This window comes from Pongo abelii, chromosome 16 (assembly GCF_028885655.2).
Source record: "Pongo abelii isolate AG06213 chromosome 16, NHGRI_mPonAbe1-v2.0_pri, whole genome shotgun sequence".
NCBI lineage: Eukaryota > Metazoa > Chordata > Mammalia > Primates > Hominidae > Pongo > Pongo abelii.
Window position 1 is genome coordinate 52,566,097 of NC_072001.2, and position 18,834 is coordinate 52,584,930.

An 18,834-nucleotide genomic window follows, 5' to 3' on the forward strand; every position below is an offset into this window, starting at 1 on the left:
ATCATATAATTAAAAAAATAGGCTAGGCACGTGATTTATAAAATTTGTCAATAACACGCCTGTGTTCTTGATATAAATGATACCCTCCAAGATAGCTAGCTGGTCAGAAATATTGATAGCTTTTGGAATTTTCAGCTTTACTCATCAGCCATATAAGAAGGTCACTTTTATGATCTGCTTTCTTTTTCTTTTCTTGTCATGATCTGCTTTTTTTTCTTTTCTTACTTCCCACCTTCCCTGGGCTAAGATAATACTGATGTGGTGCTCAGAGACCCTAGGGAGAGGGAAGGTAGTTTCAACTGAGACCCAGCGTCATGAGGAAATTCTGATGTAGTGTTCAGCCAGAAGTAGACTGATGTAAAATCATTTGTGAACTGCCTACTTAAATGGTAAATTTTCCGTAACTAGAAGTTGGTTTGATGATTAGAAGCAATTGGGCCTAACTTATAAAAGATCATTGGGCCTAACTTATAAATGATTGCTAGGCCTAAGCGGGGAGGGTGGGAGATACAATGTTTGAAACCCTAATTGAAAACTATTTGGGGAATTTATTTGTAGGCCAAGGTCCTCCTGGGGTGTATTATTTATACTGTTCTGTCCCCAACATAATTGTCCAGGAAGAAAAAAATTTGAAATTGAAATTATTTAGTAGCTGCTCCATTCAAAAATAGTTTTGGAACTAATGACACACACACAGAACATGGAAGAACCTCAAAATAATTATTCTTAGCTAAAGTCAAATGAAGAGTGTATATTGTATAATTTCATTTATATAAAATTCTAGAAAGTACAAACTATAGTGGCAGTGGATTACTGATTGCCTGAAGAGGGCAGTGGTTGATGGTGAGAGGAGAAGGAGGAAGGGCATGAGAAGACTTTTGATAGTGGCAAATCATTATTTTGACTGTAGCAATGGATTCAAGAATTTAACATATGTTAAAACTTATTAGATTGTACACTTTAAATATGTACAGTTTAAGACATAAGAAAAATAGTTTTGTCCTCCAGGGTAAAATAGTGTGCCCAGGGTAAATTCCTAGAATCCTACTTATTTAGCATGGGATGGGAACTTGGAGATGGTGGGAACTACCAAATAAAACAAAAGGTCATTTAAAAGCTGAAGTCAACACATCTCCAGAGGGTTTCTTATATATAGTAAGGGAGATATGATTTGGCATTTTTTTCATAATCATGGCTGAATGCAGTACTTGTATAAGCATTACAAAGAGAGCTAAACCAAAAAAGCCGAAGCGAAATAAGAAAAATATAATTTACAAAATCCAAGAGAATATTATTTTTGCATAGAGACATGTTACAGACAACATCTATAACAAATAATGAAACTTCAAGGGAAATACTTAGGCAACAGGGGTCCCCAATCCCCAGACCACAGACCAGTACTGGTCCTAAGGAACAAGGCCGCACACCAAGAGGTGAGCTGCCGGAGAGCAAGCAAAGCTTCCGTCTGTATTTACAGCCGCTCCCCATCACTCGCATTACCACCTGAGCTCTGCCTCCTGTCAGATCAGCGGCAGCATTAGATTCTCATAGGAGCATGAACCCTGTTGTGAACTGTGCATACAAGGGACCTAGATTGCATGCTCCTTATGAGAATCTAATGCCTGAAGATCTGTCACTGTCTCCCATGTCCTAGATGGGACCATCAAGTTGCAGGAAAACAAGCTCAGGGCTCCTGCTGATTTTACATTATGGTGAGTTGTATAATTATTTCATTATATATTATAATGTAATAATAGAAATAAAGTGCACAATAAGTGTAATGTGCTTGAATCATCCCCAAACCCTCTCCCCCAACCCTGGTCTGTGGAAAAATTGTCTTCCACGAAACCAGTCCTTCTTGGTGCCAGAAAGATTGGGGACTATTTAGGCAAGATGATTTTGAAGAGAGTTTTGTAATATAAAGATTATACCTCTTAGATCTATTATTACTATTTTTTAATTGATAATTATTTAATTTGTGCTGTTGAAAATGTGATGCCGAAAATCATGATGTTTCCTGCAAAGGATAACAGTTTTGACTTGAAAGTATGTCTAAGGAACAGAATTTCAACTTGAATTTTAGATCTGAAGCTTTTTGCCCAAACTTATATTTCCTTTTAAAATAGCGTAAGAGGCCGGGTGTGGTGGCTCACTCGTAATCTCAGCACTTTGGGAGGCTGAGGCAGGCAGATCGCTTGAGGTCAGGAGTTCAAGACCAACCTGGCCAACATGGTGAAAACCCATCTCTACTAAAAAAATACAACAATTAGCTGGGCATGGTGGCAGGTGCCTGTAATGCCAGCTACTTGGGAGGCTGAGGCAGAATTGCTTAACCCAGGAGATGGAGGTTGCAGCACCACTGCATTCCAGCCTGGGTGGCAGAGTGAGAGTCCATCTCAAGATAAATAAATAAAAATAAAATAAAATGGCATAAAATAGGCAAACCTAAAGTTTATAGGATTTACTAAAATGTCCTTGGCACACATGGTGAAATGCAGAGAATTGGAGTTAATATAACTTAAATGAAAATGACATTGGAGCTTTGCTTTAAGAGAAGATTCTCTGTTAAATGAGTTGAAAATAGTTGTCCTAATACATGAATAACAATGCCAAGGAAGAAATTTGGCTTGGTTTTGTAACAATCACCATTCTTAATATTCTGGTATATCTTTTAAACCATACCCATATTTACAGGAATTTATTGTGAGCTTCCTATTTAGCTTTAAAGACCCTTTTTATTAACATAAAAATTAAAATGTTTATATTTGTTTTTTTATTTGTCCTTTTTTTACCTTTAGCTTCCATTGAAGATTGACATCATTAAACATCCAAATGAAACAGATGGCAAAAGTACTGCTATACATGCAAAACTCTTAGCACCTGAATTTGTAAACATTTACACGTATCCTTGTATTCCAGAATATGAAGAAAAGGACCATGAAGTAGGCAACTTAGTTTTTATAACTCTTCACATTGGATATAAAAATGAATTTTAACCTCCATTGCCTTTCTGAACTTACTGAAACATAATTTAATATTTTTCTTAATAAAGTATTATGCTCAGGTAGTGTTAGACAATATACAGTTTATTTCATTGATATCTTCAAAGATCAGATGATTCTAGACTGCTATGCGTTTTTGAGTCTTTCTGCATTTCATAGCTCTTCTGCCTTGTTTCTTCAGGTTTTTACTCCTTGCCAATACTATTGTGCCTGCTTTTACTTTTTCTCCTCTCTTTCTGTTTGTGCTAAATATAGATGATCTAATTTGATGCAAACTGGGAAACCAGATTACAAATATTGTTGGAATTTCTCTAAAAGAAGAAAGACTGAGTTAGGATATTCAGGAATCCTCCTAAATTAAGAGCTTTAGTGCATAGCCTTCATAACATTTCTTTTGGTTGTTCAGAGGCCTTCCTTGCTCATTTTTAGATTCTTAATTGGTTTTCACCCAGTTGCAATTGTCACATTGGTGAGATATTATGGGTCTTCTTGCTGAAAAGTAATTTTACAATGTGTCTCAAAAAATTAAGGCCTTGGGTACTGAAAGAAGCATGTAAAAAAAGCCTTTTGGTCTCTTGGAGGCCATTTGTTGGTGTGGCTAATACAGAAACAAAATTAAAAATTAGTGCATTCATTTGTTCCAGGAAGAACTTGGTAAATTTTTACTTTTATATATATATATATATATATATATATGTGTGTATTTTTTTGGTTGAGTTTATATAAAAAATTATGTTTGTAAATAATATTTGAGTTTTGGATCTAGGAAAATGTTTCTTTCTCTGGTCAGCTAGACTCCATTTATGTTGATTAAATAGAATGTAGTGCTATGTTCTGTAAGGAGATGTGATATGCTTATAATTTAAGAAAATTCAGAAGCCCTGGACTTTGCTAACTGGATATAGGGGGAAATATAGACATGTGTTAAGAATATTTAAAAACTTTTACAACTTTGAAAAGTATAAAATTCAAGGTTTTTGCTTTTTAAGAGTCTTGCTCTGTTGCCCAGGTTGGAATGCAGTGGCATGATCACAGCTTGCTGCAGCCTTAAATTTCTGGGCCCAAGCAATCCCCGTACCTCAGGCTCCCAAGTAGCTGAGGCCATGGGTGTGCGCCACTACTCCCAGCTAATATTTTTATTCCTTGTAGAGACAGGTCTCACTGTGTTGCCCAGGCTGGTCTCGAACTCCTAGGGCTCAAGTGATCCTCTCACCTTGGCCTCCCAAAGTGCTGGGATTACAGATATGAGCCACTGTGCTCGGCCAAGATTTTTTGTTTTGTAATTTTATTTTACTGTGATTTTGTTTTTATCTTTTTATTTTAAAAATTTGTGTGCTCATTGAAGATAATTTGGGAAATAGAGAAACATATGGGGATAAAATTCCCTTGATTCGCCGTCATTTATTCATTTAACAAATATTTACTTGGTGCCTGCTTTGTGCCAGGAGCTGTTCAGACATTGGAAACTCTAACAATATAAATCTCAGTAAAAATGTGCAGAAAGAAAAGCGGTATCATATTTATGTAATTTTTCCTGGAAGGTTAGATTTTTTCATTTTAATTTTTCACTGTAATAAATATACTTAGATAGTGTAAGTGTCTGTGTTTAGGATTATTTTATTATATTCCCATAATGAGATCGTTGAACCAAAGGGTATGAATATTTTAACACTCTTGATTTAAATTGTCAAATTGCTTCCATGAAGAGTTATGCTATTTAATCCTGCCCTCAAACCACCATTTCCTCACCAGCATTCACTATATCATTTGTTTTATCTTTGGCTTATGATATAGATGAAGATGGCATTTAATCATTGAACAGTTTTCAGTGGTTCTTTTACGAAGTATCATGTACTTTGCTTTTTATCTTATGAAAAATTATATAATTTAGTCTTTTTATTTCAAATATGATTAACTTGGCATCTAGCAATCAGTGAATAACTTATTTTGAAATAATAGTTTTAATTAGTATATTATGATTATAAATTACTAGGGGAGAGCCAAAAACTTTACCATACATATTAAAGAACCATATACAATAGAACCTAATGCTTGTTTCTCAGATATTCAAGATGTCTTTCTTAAAATTTTAAGTCAATCAAAATTTATATATTTTGAGGATCATAGTAGCACACTGCTAACCCAATTTTCTTTGCTTTAGGTTGCACTCGTTTTTCCTGGACCTCAGTCTATCTCAATAAAAGATATTTCTTTTCATCTGCAAAAAAGGATTCAAAATAATGTTAGAGGCAAAAATGATGACCCTGACAAGCCATCTTTTAAACGCAAAAGAGCTGAAGAACAAGAGTTCTGTGATTTGAATGACAGCAAGTGCAAAGGCACAACACTGAAAAAAATTATATTTATAGATAGCACCTGGAACCAAACAAACAAAATATTCACTGATGAGCGACTTCAAGGTAAAAAAAAAAAAAAAAAAAAAAAAAGTTTTTTTGGACTGCTCTTCCCTCAGACTTATTTTGAAAAAACTTCAAACTTACAGATAATTTGAAAGAAGAGTTACATTGACTACCTATACATTTTGCCATATTTACTTTATTTCTCTATGTCTTTTTATTATATATGTGAGTGTGTATTTATATATTATATATATTTTTGGGTAATCAATTGAAAGTAAGTTTCAGGCTTTGTAACACTTCACCCTTAAATATTAAGTGTACATTTTCCTTTTTTTTTTTTTGAGACAGTCCCACTCTGTTGCCCAGGCTGGAGTGCAATGGCGCAATCTTGGCTCGCTGCAACCTCCTCCTCCTGGGTTCAAGTGATCCTCCCACCTCAGCCTCCCAGGTAGCTGGGATTACAGGTGCCCACCACCACACCTGCCTAAATTTTGTATTTTTAGTAGAGACAGGGATTTGCCATGTTGGCCAGGCTGGTCTCAAACTCCTGACCTCAGGTGATCCTCCTGCCTTGGCCTCCCAAAGTGCTGGGATTATAGGCATGAGCTACCATGTCCGGCCTAAGTGTACATTTTCTAAGAATAAGAATATTCTCCTATATTAATAAAGAATGACATCTCTTTTATAAACACCCTAGTGGTGAACACATTTACTAAGAAGTTAGATCTTCTCTTTTGTTTTTTGTTTTTTGCCTTACAGGTTTTTTGTTGTTGTTGTGGTTGTTTGTTTGTTTGTTTTTGAGAGGGAGTCTTGCTCTGTTGCCCAGGCTGGCAGTGGTGCAATCTCGGCTCACTGCAACCTCTGCCTCCTGGGGTCAGGCGATTGTCCTGCCTCAGCCTTGCTAGGATTACAGGCACACCATCACCATGCCTGGCTAATTTTTTTGTATTTTCATAGAGACGGGTTTCACCCTGTTGGCCAGGCTGGTCTCAAACTCCTGACCTCAGGTGATCCGCCTGCCCCGGCCTCCCAAAGTGCTGGGATTACAGGTGTGAACCACCGCACCCAGCCTTCCTTCCACTTTTTAAAAATAACTTTTTTGAGGAAGAATTAACATGTAATAAACTACATATGTTTCAAGAGTATTAAAGTTTTCTCATATGTGTACAGCTGTGAGACCATCACTACAAGTTAGAAAATGAACCTATCCATCCCCTGCCAAAGTTTCTGCCTGACCTTTTATGATCTTTCTCATACAACTTTCCCCACAGCACACTTCCACACTCTCCAACCCCATCTCTAATCAATGATCTATATCTAATCATTATAGATTAGATGCATTTTCTGGAATATTACATAAATTGAATCATATAGTATGTACTCTTTTCCTTTTTTAGATTTGGCTTTCTCACACAAAATAAATAACTCATTTTTGTTGTAGCATGTATCAATAGGTCATACATTTATTGCCAAGTAGTATTTCGTTGTATGGATATGCTACAATTAGTGTTATCTATTTATCTTTTGATGGACATTTACACTGGTTGTTTCCCAGTTTCTACTATTTCAAATAAAGTTGCTATGACACTTGTGTAAAAAAAAAAAAAAAGATGTTCTCCTGTATAATAAATACAGTACCATTATCACTCCTAAGAAAATTAATGAAAATTACAGAATATCATTAGTATACTGTCCATATTCAAATTTCCCTAATTGACCCAAAAATACCTTTTGTAGCTTCCCCCCATATAGCATTTAAACTCGTCACAGTTTATTTGGTTATTATGTATCTCTAGTCTCTTTTAATCTAGAGTAGTCCTGTTTTTGTTTTTCATGACTTTGACTTTTGTGAAGAGGACAGGTCAATTGTCTGAATGTTTCATTGTGATTAGTTTCAGTCTAAATATATTGGCTAGGACACTTACAGGTAAGGATAAATCCAGGGTTGTCTATGTCTAGTTTATATCTATCGTTTGGGTATAATTATTAATAACATGTAATTTTACTCTCAGAAATGAACCTTTTAGCTGATAAATTGTATGGCTAACCAATTCATAGGTGAATTCATACTTTATTGTTGCATCAAATTAGGATGCACATAATGCAAATTGTTCTATTGTTTGTGATAACTTTCATTACTTGATTAAAGTGGTGATTGCCCAATCTCTCCATTATAAAGGTTTATTTTTTCTCTTTGTAAGTAGTAGTAATCTATGGGGTGATGTTTTCAGACTATGGACTGTTTCCCAAAAACTTTTCACCAGTGATTTTAGTATTCATTGATGATCCCTGCATAAGTTGAATAATTACATTGAGAATTGAAAAATAGTAAAATTTTAATTACATGATTTCTTCCTACATTAGTTAGCCAGTATTCTTATCTAAAGAAGAGCTTTTCCTTTTTCCCCTGTTCTTTATTTCTTTCTCTTTCCACCCCTTTTTGAGATCACTATGATCTTATGGATTTTCTTTTTAATTCAATGTGCTATAATTTATTATAGCATATTGATGCTAATCTTTTTGATAATAATCTTTTTGATGCTCTAGTTCTCTCAAATTTTGCCAGTGGAAACCTTTCAAGTACTTCATGGCATGGCCTCATTTTTGGTACAACAGGCAAGTTTACTTGCACTTTTTTTCTGTCTCAGACCTGGAATCAATTGTTTTTCTAAGAAGCTATAGTTTCTTTTAGTAGGAAATGGTATTAGAAACTAAGATCTGGTAAATTCATTACTTTTGGGATGTCATTGCTTCAATGGATAGAGCCAGGAAAAATACATAGTTATGTATCATGAGTTCACACAGATAGTTCCAATTCATATTTAACATCATAAGGATTTTTGTTTCTTTTAGAGTGAAAAACTTGGTTCCTAATAATAGTGATTTAAAACAGTTACTTTACTTGTCCATGTATCATTAGAAGGCAAGAAAGCTGTTCAGTTGATATTAGGCAGTTGCTAAAACAGTTTGTTTCAAACTGGGAGAGCTTCTCTCAGGCTAGTGTTAAAAATGTGCATTATCTAGAAAAGAACATTTTGACACTTTTTGGAGACTGATTGGTATTCATTAATTCCAAGCTGAAGTGAGTGACAACACTAGATTTAACTAGCTTAATTTATATAGTTTATGCATCTGAGATCTTCATACACATTAGTAAAGTTGCTTTGAAAGTCTAATTGTGTGCGCTTTGTGTCTTATGTGTGTGGGAGAGAGTGAAGGACAGGTACTACGGAGCGGAGCGTAAGATCTTTAAGAAATTTTGTTGCCGATGTTTGATAGAAAGACAAATGCCTAAGCCCTAAGGCTGTGCTCTTTGAAAGAGAGAAAGGGAACACTGCCTGCCACATTCCTGTGGATGTTTACAGCAGCAGGTTACTTGCCAGTTTGAAGATTTTTCTGAGCCATTTTTCTTATAGTTAACCTTATATGGTAATGGAAAAGATCAAATGAAAAAACATAAGTAAAAACCCTTGACAAAACTATAAAACGAATTATTGTGGTATTACTCAAAGTCTCTTTTCAGAGTGTCCGAATTTGGCTTGCCTAAAATCAGATTTGTACAAAAGATTTTTGTTATTCCTTCCCAATTCACATGGAAAGTATCATATATTTCAGTTCTGTGCTAGATCAAAAATTTTTAAAGGGGCTTCTTAATCTCTTTAAAATCATAAAAGGAACAGATTTCTAGAGGCAAGTTTTCTGCATGACCTACTTCAACCCCTGTCCTTTGTGGCTCCTCATTGCACCACAGGAAACAGTTAGGGCTCTATACATGTCTATAACCTCTGTATATGTGAAATACTAATTTCTGAATAAACCAAGTTACTTCCATAAGAAACAATCCATGGTTTTTATGAATTGTTGGCTTTAGGCTTTAAAACTTTTTGTCATTTCATGGGATTAATCTGAACAAACTGAGTCTATACCTCAATTAAACCCTCAGGTGTATTGGAAATTATGTTTCCATTATCTTACTATGAATGCTGAGGTTAAGAATCCCCTTAACAATGTAAAACCTTACTGTTTTGCCAAATTTTTACAGAAAAATAGCTCTGTGTGTTCTACCAATGTCAAAATAAAACACTTGAAGGTAGAGTGCCTAATTTAATCATAAAAGGTAAACCTAAACCTACAGGTGAAGAATGATATAACATTCTTAAAGATTTATCATAGGAAGCCTTGGCAGAATGTAGGGGGAGACATTGTTTCTTTTTGTTGGGTGTGAGTCCAAATTATATTTAAACGGCATTATACTGTAATTTGTTATAAAAATTAGCCAGCTCTTTCTCTTCAGTTTGACTGTATTGATACAACTTTTAAAGTGATAACTTTGTTCACATTATAAGCGTTGCCTAAACTGCACTCTCTGTCAGTGAGTGCTGTGTGCTATACTACCTTATTCAATCCTCACATCAAATATATGAGGTAAAGGATGTCACCCTCACTTTGCAATTGAAGAAACTGAGGCAGCACTTTTGGAAGGAAAAGCCATTTGTAATTATCTACTTTAAGTTTCTACTGCTAAAAGATTGTACTAGTTTTGAGCCAGGTGTAGTGGCATATTCCTATAATCCCAGCACTTTGGGAGATGAAGGTGGGAGTATCACTTGAACACAGGAGTTCTAGACTAGCATAGGCAACATAGAAAGGCCTACATCTCAACAAAAAATAAAGTAATTAGCAAAGTGTGGTAGTGTGCACCTGTAGTCTTAGGTACTTGGGAGACTGAGGCAAGAGGATTGCTTGAGCCCAGGAGTTCAAGGATGCGGTGAGCTATGCTCATGCCACTGAACTCCAGCCTGGACAACAGAGCAAAATCCCACCTCAAGAAAAAATGTTTATGATTTTTACTATAATTTTATTATAAAGTTACTGATTGTTAGAAATACTAGGGTATAAAAATATTTTGCATTCAAGAAACTGAAATATTTAATGTTGTCTAGAATGCATACATGTATGAGAATGGTAAAAGAGACTGGAGAAATTCAAATTATGAATGTCTTATTTTATTCAGCATGCCTGGGCATTTGTTCTTTTATCCATAGTGCTGTGGCATCATTAAAAAATTTTTAAGCTTGTCACTGACATGATTAGATTGTTATTTTAAGTCTAATGGAAAGAATTGGGCTGGGACATGACTTCAAGCTCCAGTTCCTTCACTAAATAAGCAAAGAGGTTTTGTTTGTTTGTTTTTAACTGTTTTATATTTTTAAATAAATTGTGATGCATATGAAATAATATATACACACACACACACGTATGTAACATTAAATTATAAAGCATAATGATATAATGAACAATTAAGAACTCAAGCACCAGTATTTCTAACTTCCATTTACCTATGTTTTCTCTTGTGCCATTCCCCTTCTTCCCCTGACAGTTATTTTCCTGAATTATGCTTTTTTAGATTATAGTGTTATATATATATTTTCATAAACTATATATAATTTAGTTTTGCTTTATTTTGACCTGCGTGTTGTTTTCTTGGGACTTGCTTTCTAAAGTCATATTTTGTTTCTAGGGTTTATCTATATTGTCATATCACTGTAGCTATAGTTTATTCTATTTCACTGCTGAATAATATCTGTGAATATACTACGGTTTATCTGGTTTCCTGCTAATGAAACACTTTGGTTGTTTCTAGTTTTTCCTATTGCAAATAATGCTACTACACACATTCCTGTGCAAGTACAAGCTCCTCTAGGAAACATCCCTAGGAGTCACATTGCTGAGTTGTTGAGTATGAGAATATTCACCTTTATAGGATAATGCCAAATTGTTTTTCAAAGTGGACATACAAACGAATATTTCCATCATTAATGTATAAGCGCTCCATTGATCCATAATCTCTCCTACCTTGGTATTATCAAATGTCTGATTTTTGCCAATCTAGTATTTTAAAATGGTGTCTCATTGTCATCTTCATTTACTTTTCTCTAATTACTAATAGGATTGATAATTACATTGTTTATTTGGCCATATACATGTCCTATTCTGTGAAATATCTGTGCCCATTTTTCTAGTGTTTTATCTTAATTGATTTGTAGAAATTCTTTGTATATTCTAGAATATAGATAATGTTGCAAAATATCTTCTTGCAGTTTGTGGTTCATCTTTTTAATTTCTTTTCTTTTGAGGAAAAAAAATTTTTAGTGTGGAATTTATCACTATGTTTGTGTCTTGTTTGAATCCTTTTCTTCTGCAAGATACTATATGGCTAATGATTTGCCTGAGGTTTTTTGTATTTTCTGTGTAAGTAATGCCAATTGCATTTCTTTCCAGTTCTTATCCATCTAATTAATTTATTGTTCTTTATTACTATGTTAAATAAGACCTCTAATGCAATATTTAATTGAAGCCCAATTATTTAATTGTAGGGGTCATCCTTCTGATGTTTCAATCTGATAACCTATGTCTTTTAAATAGTAAGTTTAGTTTATTTACAATTGCTGTGAGTATTGAAATAATTGGATCTACTTTCTACCATCTTAATTTTTATTTCTATTTGTCCTTTTTTATAATTTTTGTTTCTTTTTTTGATTGAGGTTTTTTCTTATTCTATTTTTATTCCCATTTCAGTTATTTTAGAGAATTGCCCATATGACTTAAAAAGTTCAAAGCCAAACAATGTTTAACCTCTTCTTTTTTACATTGTATGGACTTTGTATGCTGAAGCTTCATTAAGCCTCTTCCTGGTTCACATTGTTATTGTTAATATCATTATTTTTGTCTGTCCTTTATTGTCAGTCTACAAATTAGATATTATTATTGTTTTTGTTTTATATGGGCAACATTTATCTGGATTTGCATAGATGTTTACCATTTTCTTTACTCAGTGTTTTATCAAATACATCCTTTAGGAATTCCTTTAATTTGGTCTGTTGTTGGCATATGTTCAGTTTTCATTTGTCTATTAAATGTTTGTCACTTTTTTCTTGATAGGTTGTTCTGGTGGGTTCATAATTTTAGGTTGCCAGTTCTGTTTTTTTGTTTGTTTGTTTGTTTGACACTTGTAAGATATTATTCTAGTGTCTTCAATATGCTGTCTTTGGTCTTTGGTCATTCGAATTACCTTTTCTTTGTATATGATCTGTCCCTTCCCCATGGCTTCTTTTAAAATCTTCTCTTTATCTTTGGTGTTTTTCAGTTACATAAATATGTAATAGAACTAGGCACTGATTTGTTTGTATTTATCCTGCTTGAGACACATGATGTTTCATGTATCTATGGCTTTTTATAGTTTAAAATAATTTCTGGAAAAGTCATAGGCATTATCTCTTTAACCGCTCCCTCTCTTCCATTCTCTTTGTTCTCTCTTCCTCGAACTCCTGTTAGTCATTTGATCCTCCATATCTCTGAATATTTTTGTATTTCTTTTATTATTTATTTCGTGTCTCTGCTACATTTTACATTGAGTAAAAGTGGGATGTGACAGTGGGAAATCATTAGTGACTTAGAAATTCCAGTTGATTATTGGGCCAATTTTGATGCTACCTTCTCTCTTTTATTTCTCACTTTAAAATAAAATTTGCAAAAACAAAAAAATAAATATAGTATGAGTCCAATTACTGCCCTAAGGAGCTAAAAGCATTCTGGGTTTGTATGATGACAGCTGAGTTATAACAAATGAGAGTACTGTTCTGTGACTGCATTAATTAGTCCCTCTTAAATGTACAAGAGCAAGGCATTCTACCTGACTGTGTTATTGAGCTCTGCAGCATACATGTGACAGAGCTAAAACAAACAAGCAAACAAAAGAAACCACAGCTTTAGGATACTCTGTTCATGAATATAGCCTGAAAGAGATAATCAAGAAGTAAACTTTTACCAGTATTAAGGAACATTAAGCTGCCTATCTCTGAGTGAATTTCAGAATGATATTTTAAAAGTTAGTTTAGGCTGGGCACTGTAGCTCATGCCTATAATCCCAGCACTTTGAGAGGCCAAGGCAGGAGGATCACTTGAGCCCAGAATTTTGAGACCAGCCTGGGCAACACAGCAAGACACTATCTCTAAAAAAAAAATAAAAATAAAAAATCTTAGCTGGATATGGTGGTGTGCGCATATAGTCCCAGCTATTTGGGAGGCTGAGATGGGAGGATCACTGAGTCCAGAGTTTGAGGTAACTGTGAGCTATGATCACACTGCTGCAGTCTAGCCTGGGTGACAGAGCGAGACCTCATCTCTAAATAAACAAAAAAGTCAGTTTGTCAAGGAAATGAAACCCTTCTGAAAATTGGTGAATGCAGTCCTGTCAGAGATTCAGATTTTTGAAGATGCTGATACACAGAAGATTGGAAGACATGAATATCTTAAATGTTAACTGCTTTTAATTCATTGGTCTAAGACTCAGTGTTAACTGTCATGTATAAGATTTTATTATTTGTTCTATGTTGCTTCTGTATATACCTTGAGGTGTTTAAGAAAATATCTTGTTTCAGACTGGGATTGAAGGAAGTTATCTGCAGTCTTTAAAAAAAATTTTTAGAATAATTAAGAGAAATCATTATTATTGTACCAAGCCTGTGGTTAAGAAGAAATATTTATATTTTTTCTTTCTTTCTTTCCTTTTTTTTTTTTTTTTGACAGGGTTGTTACAAGTTGAGTTGAAAACAAGAAAAACTTGCTTTTGGCGCCATCAAAAAGGAAAGCCAGATACTTTCCTTTCTACAATTGAAGCCATTTACTACTTTCTGGTAGACTACCATACTGATATATTAAAAGAGAAATACAGAGGGCAATATGACAATCTTTTATTTTTCTATTCTTTTATGTACCAGTTGATAAAGAATGCCAAATGCTCTGGAGATAAGGAAACAGGAAAACTTACACATTAGTTTTTAACAAGCCACTTATGTCTTTTTATTTTGCTAACATTAATAAACTTATATTTGTGCTTTGTTTTTTCTTAAGAAATAATCATATATAATGCCTGTAAGACCATTTGAAAAAATTCCAGTTTCATATTTCTTAAAAGGAAGGAAATTGTATCTAGGGGAATTTTTCAGAGATACTGTTGATTGAAAAACTTACTTCAGAAGTTATTTGCTCAGTGAAACCTCAGTTTCATTACTACATTTTAATTTAGTGTTATGTCTCTGTGATTAGATATAACATATTCAATTAGATCTAATTAGCTATTTATTTTAACATCTTTATATCTTTTCACCTGTACTCATGACCACCTTTAGAAGTAAATGGGGTTACAATCTGCTGGCTGAAAAATAGGTCATAAGTGATTTTTCTTGAGGTTAGTAGCAAACATAGGCAGAACTAGAATTAGAGTTCCAGTATCTAGGGCTGTTTGTTTAAGTCCTAAGGTTGTTAAAAGCAGAGACTCTGGAGCTAGACTACCTGAATCTAAATCTCAGCCTTTCTGCTTATCAGCCATGTCATTTTCTTCCATTTGTACAAAGCAGGCAATACTGAGCAACTACCTTATAGGAATAACTGAGTTAATATCTAAGGGGCTTTCAGCAGTACCTGAAATATAGTAAGTGTTATATATATGTTTACTCTTTTTATTTTATTTGGAATTGTGAACTAATAATAATTGAAGCCTAGCTGCTAGTGGCCATCTCTGCTGCCAGGTGAAAAGAGCCTGACTTAGAATGAAGTCAGCAAAGGAAAGCAGAGTGGAGAGAAAAAGAGAGACTGAGTCCTGATTACATCATTTATTTACCTAGACCTAGCTGCTTGTGAATAGAGCCCTACTGTGCTGAATAGCTTCTGTCTGCTCTTTTCTATTCTGCTCCCTGCTCTGTGAGGTAGGTTCCTTTGCTCTCTTGCTTTTGGTTGGGTTCAACAAATGGGAAGCACCAGTGGGAGATGAGAAGTTGAGAGGAAAATGAAATGATGTTATTGATTTCCCTGGCTCCTTTCCTGCCATGTCATCATCAGTTGGCTGTGTTCCTCTACTAAATAGTACCTTATCAGGAATCCTATCCCATCTGTTCCCAAGCAGTTATCCCAGTTACCTCACTAGGTTTAGTTCCTGCTCCCTCCCTTTACCCCTTTTCACTTAGGGCTGGTAATAGCTTACAGTTATTACTAGCCCCAGGATAGTTCACTACCACTTGTTGCTTTACCTAAACCCTGCTCATACATTTGTAAATACTGTAGTTGTTTTATTACACTCTTCTCAAATGTCCCCATTTGAAATAGCCTTCTATTTCTTTTGGGGACTCTGATAAATTCACCTGTTTGGGTGAAATAATAGCACATTTCCTGAAGTATATACAGTGGGACACATGATGTTTTATGGGGGAAAGAGTTCTTGGTGAAATTAGTTTGCTGTACATTATGTTGTTTCCCTCCCAGGGATTCAGAAGGCAAAACGTATTAAAGGTTCTGAAAAGTCCTGAAATAAACATTTTGAACTTTATTTAAGCTGATATATCTTAAACTTACTTGAATATGTAGCACCTATTAACATCCCATGGAAATAGGACATTTGGAGTATTGTAATTAAGAGCAATTCCTATTAATATACATGGGGCAACTGAGAATTAAAGAGGTAAGTGAATTATTGATAGATCATACACCTAGTTAGTAGCAGAGCCCGTTCTAGTATCTGGAACTTCTGATTTGGTTTGGTTCAGTAAGGTCACCATTATATTATGCTATTCATAAAAAGGAATGTGGATTATATAAGGCTTGAACATTATTAGTCTTACAGTCTTAGCCAAATAAACTAACTGGCTTGCTTATTTTAGCAGTTATTCTACAAGAATGGAATTAAAATAGATTTTTTTTTCATGTTTAGAACTTGGCCCTGGGAATAGAGGAAGGCTTGACTTGATTTAAGCAGGGCCAAAGTTGGATTTCTCTAGGCTAAATTTGGACTTCCCTGAGCCAAAATCTATTGCATTTAACTGGCTTTACAAACCAACTAAACGTAACAGTTCAGAGGGAAAAGAAAAAAAAAGCGAGAGACAGAGAACAATTCTATCACTCATTTGCCTCCATCTCTCAGCTGTCATAAGAAAGATGACCCATGTACTTCATAAGAGCCTAATTTACAGCTAAGGCCAGATAAAATCTCAGGTTCTTTTCTAAAGAAGTTAGTAATACCTGTTAGAACAATGAATTGACTATACTTGTCTTGTTTTTTTGTTTTGTTTTGTTTTTTTGTTTTTTTTGTGTGATAGATGTAACAGTGGCCCTAATTCTTTATTCTTGCTTGTATTCATGGTCATTTTTCAGGTTCCTTTGAAGTACTCCCCCCACTGTGATTCTGGGTCATCTGCATTCAGAGATTTAGTGCATTTTTACTTACACTTGTGCTTCTGCTGTTGACATAAGAATATGCATGGCTGAGTTAGCCTGCTGGAGCATGAGACTCCATGGAACAGAGCCAGGTTGCCCTGGTCACCCTCACTGAATCTTGTCTAGATTGGCTGATGGCCAGCCAAACCCAAGATATGTGAATGATTCCAGCCAAGATCAGCAGAGTCATCTAACTGACACCTACCTGATTCCAAATATGTGAGCAAGGAATGTCTATTATGCCACCAATGTCTTATAGCTATTTATTGTGGCTATAGATACCTCATCTTTGGATGCATTATCAGATCATCTTCTTCAAGTACCTTAGAAGATTCTCAGTCTCATGTTTCTTGGGCTCTTGACCACTTGCTTTGCCTTAGCTACCACCTCATATAGTAACAGATTACCAGCAGGTTTGTATTATTCCTCTGCTTGAGATCAGTTAGCCATATGTTCAGAATCCCTGGCCTATAACAACACTTCTGGGCTTTAAAAACCCCATGCCACAATGACTGTTAAAAGGGCTAGGTGATGTAGTCTGGTAGGTTTGTGAAGTTAACTGTCTGAAAAACTTGGATCAATGGACTAGAAGAAGCTGCTGGGTAAATTGCTCTTCTTCTGATGGACTGTATAGAGACACTGTTTTTCATCTTGCCTGTCCAGAAGTGTACTCTGTGGCCAAGGAAATGTACTTGCCACATGATTGGCAGTGTCTCTTCATGGCTTTTCATGAAACAGCAGCAAGTGCTACACAGTAATTTTTCAGTTTGCATTTGCCTCCCATTGTTGCCAGCCTGACTTCCTTTCTTCCTCGCTCTTACCAGCCTGGATTGTACCTTTAATAAAGTAGTGGATATATTTCCTTTAGGGTCTCTTTTTCTAGGGAAGTCGGGTGTTTTAGTCTGGATTTATTAGAAAAGCAGCATTGTTACAAGTATTACATGAAAAAAGAAGTTTAATAAAGAAATTAAGGTTTACCCCAATGTGAGAATTACTGGGGTAATAAAGGTCTGGAAGGCCGCAGCAGGAGAGATTTAGAGAAGCAGTGACTAACTAGGTCAGCCGGAGATTCTCAAAGTACTCATGACTTCATTTGTAGAAACATGTATATCTTAAGCATATCAAGCGTCTCATTCCTCTAATCTTTCTAGGAGCCCTTTGGTTCATCCTGAAGGTCCCCCTAAATCTCTTCAGAAGTCTTAAAAAGGAGTAAGTGGCCACACCTTTTATTTGTTCTTTTCTTTGAGGCCATGTTAATGGCAATCCCTTGATTTGGTCTTTGTACTGGGCTGTTTTTAATGGTCACATTTTATTTGATGAGAAACAATTTTATTTTCCAGTTCTGCGTATCCTAGGTTATGTATTTCATTTCAGTTTCATTTCCATACCCATTGCCTTAATTTTGAGCTTGTCTGTTTCTTACGTTTCTCATTTTGAAAGAATAAGCTGACTGTTATTAAGTACAATAGATAAGGTACCTAAGAGCCTTGAAATATCACCAAATACCATGAATGCATTAGGTATATTTTTTGTCTTCCATGTTACTGGAAGCATTAATTATAGCAACTTTTTATCTCCAAATACTGACAATTAAAAGACCCTAGTGAAAACTTTAGCCAAACACTTACTGACCCTACATTGAAGGCCACTAGCCAAAAATCACCACCCATACATAAGAGCCAAACATCACTAGACACTTGGTGAAATCCTTCAAATAAAAAAGGGGAAAAGGAGGGGAGAAAATCCAAAGGAAATAGACAAATGGAGAATAATAGCAACAAAAAAAAAAACTGTCTTCAGAATAAGAGTATATTGTATTCACAAAACAAGAATAGGAGAGTGTGAAAAAGAATAAGCAATAAAAAAAGATCTCAGAAATTTAAAAAGTGATTGCTGAAATAAAAAATATAAGAGTTGAAGATAAAATATAGCATAAGAATAGAAAATTCTGAATTCCAAATACCTAAGGCCAATCTTAGTTAAAAGTTGTAAATGCAACCATAGGCTACGTGTTACATTGTATTTAATTAAAAACCTTAAGGGAAAAGGCAATAGAGCTTGTAACAGCTATTACCCTTGGTTGTAAAGGAGAAGGTTGGAGATTATTTGTATACTAACTACCTAAGTTTACAAAAAATAATGAGCATTAGGTAGATGGAATGAAAGTCTATTCATACACTGTATATTAAGCTCTATATACACTG

At 34.8% G+C, this 18,834-nt stretch overlaps 1 protein-coding gene across 6 annotated transcripts in view; it reads left to right on the plus strand.

The window, feature by feature from the left end:
* DTWD1 (DTW domain containing 1) overlaps nt 1-18,834 on the plus strand; it is a 33,909-nt gene that overhangs the window by 8,830 nt on the left and 6,245 nt on the right. For 2 of the 6 annotated variants that reach the window (XM_009249815.4, XM_063716010.1), the window contains exons 3-5: nt 2,799-2,942; nt 5,164-5,422; nt 13,952-15,746. In XM_009249815.4, the coding sequence (XP_009248090.1) occupies nt 2,799-2,942; nt 5,164-5,422; nt 13,952-14,199 (651 nt within the window). In that variant the 3' untranslated portion in view covers nt 14,200-15,746. 6 annotated transcript variants of the gene reach the window in all.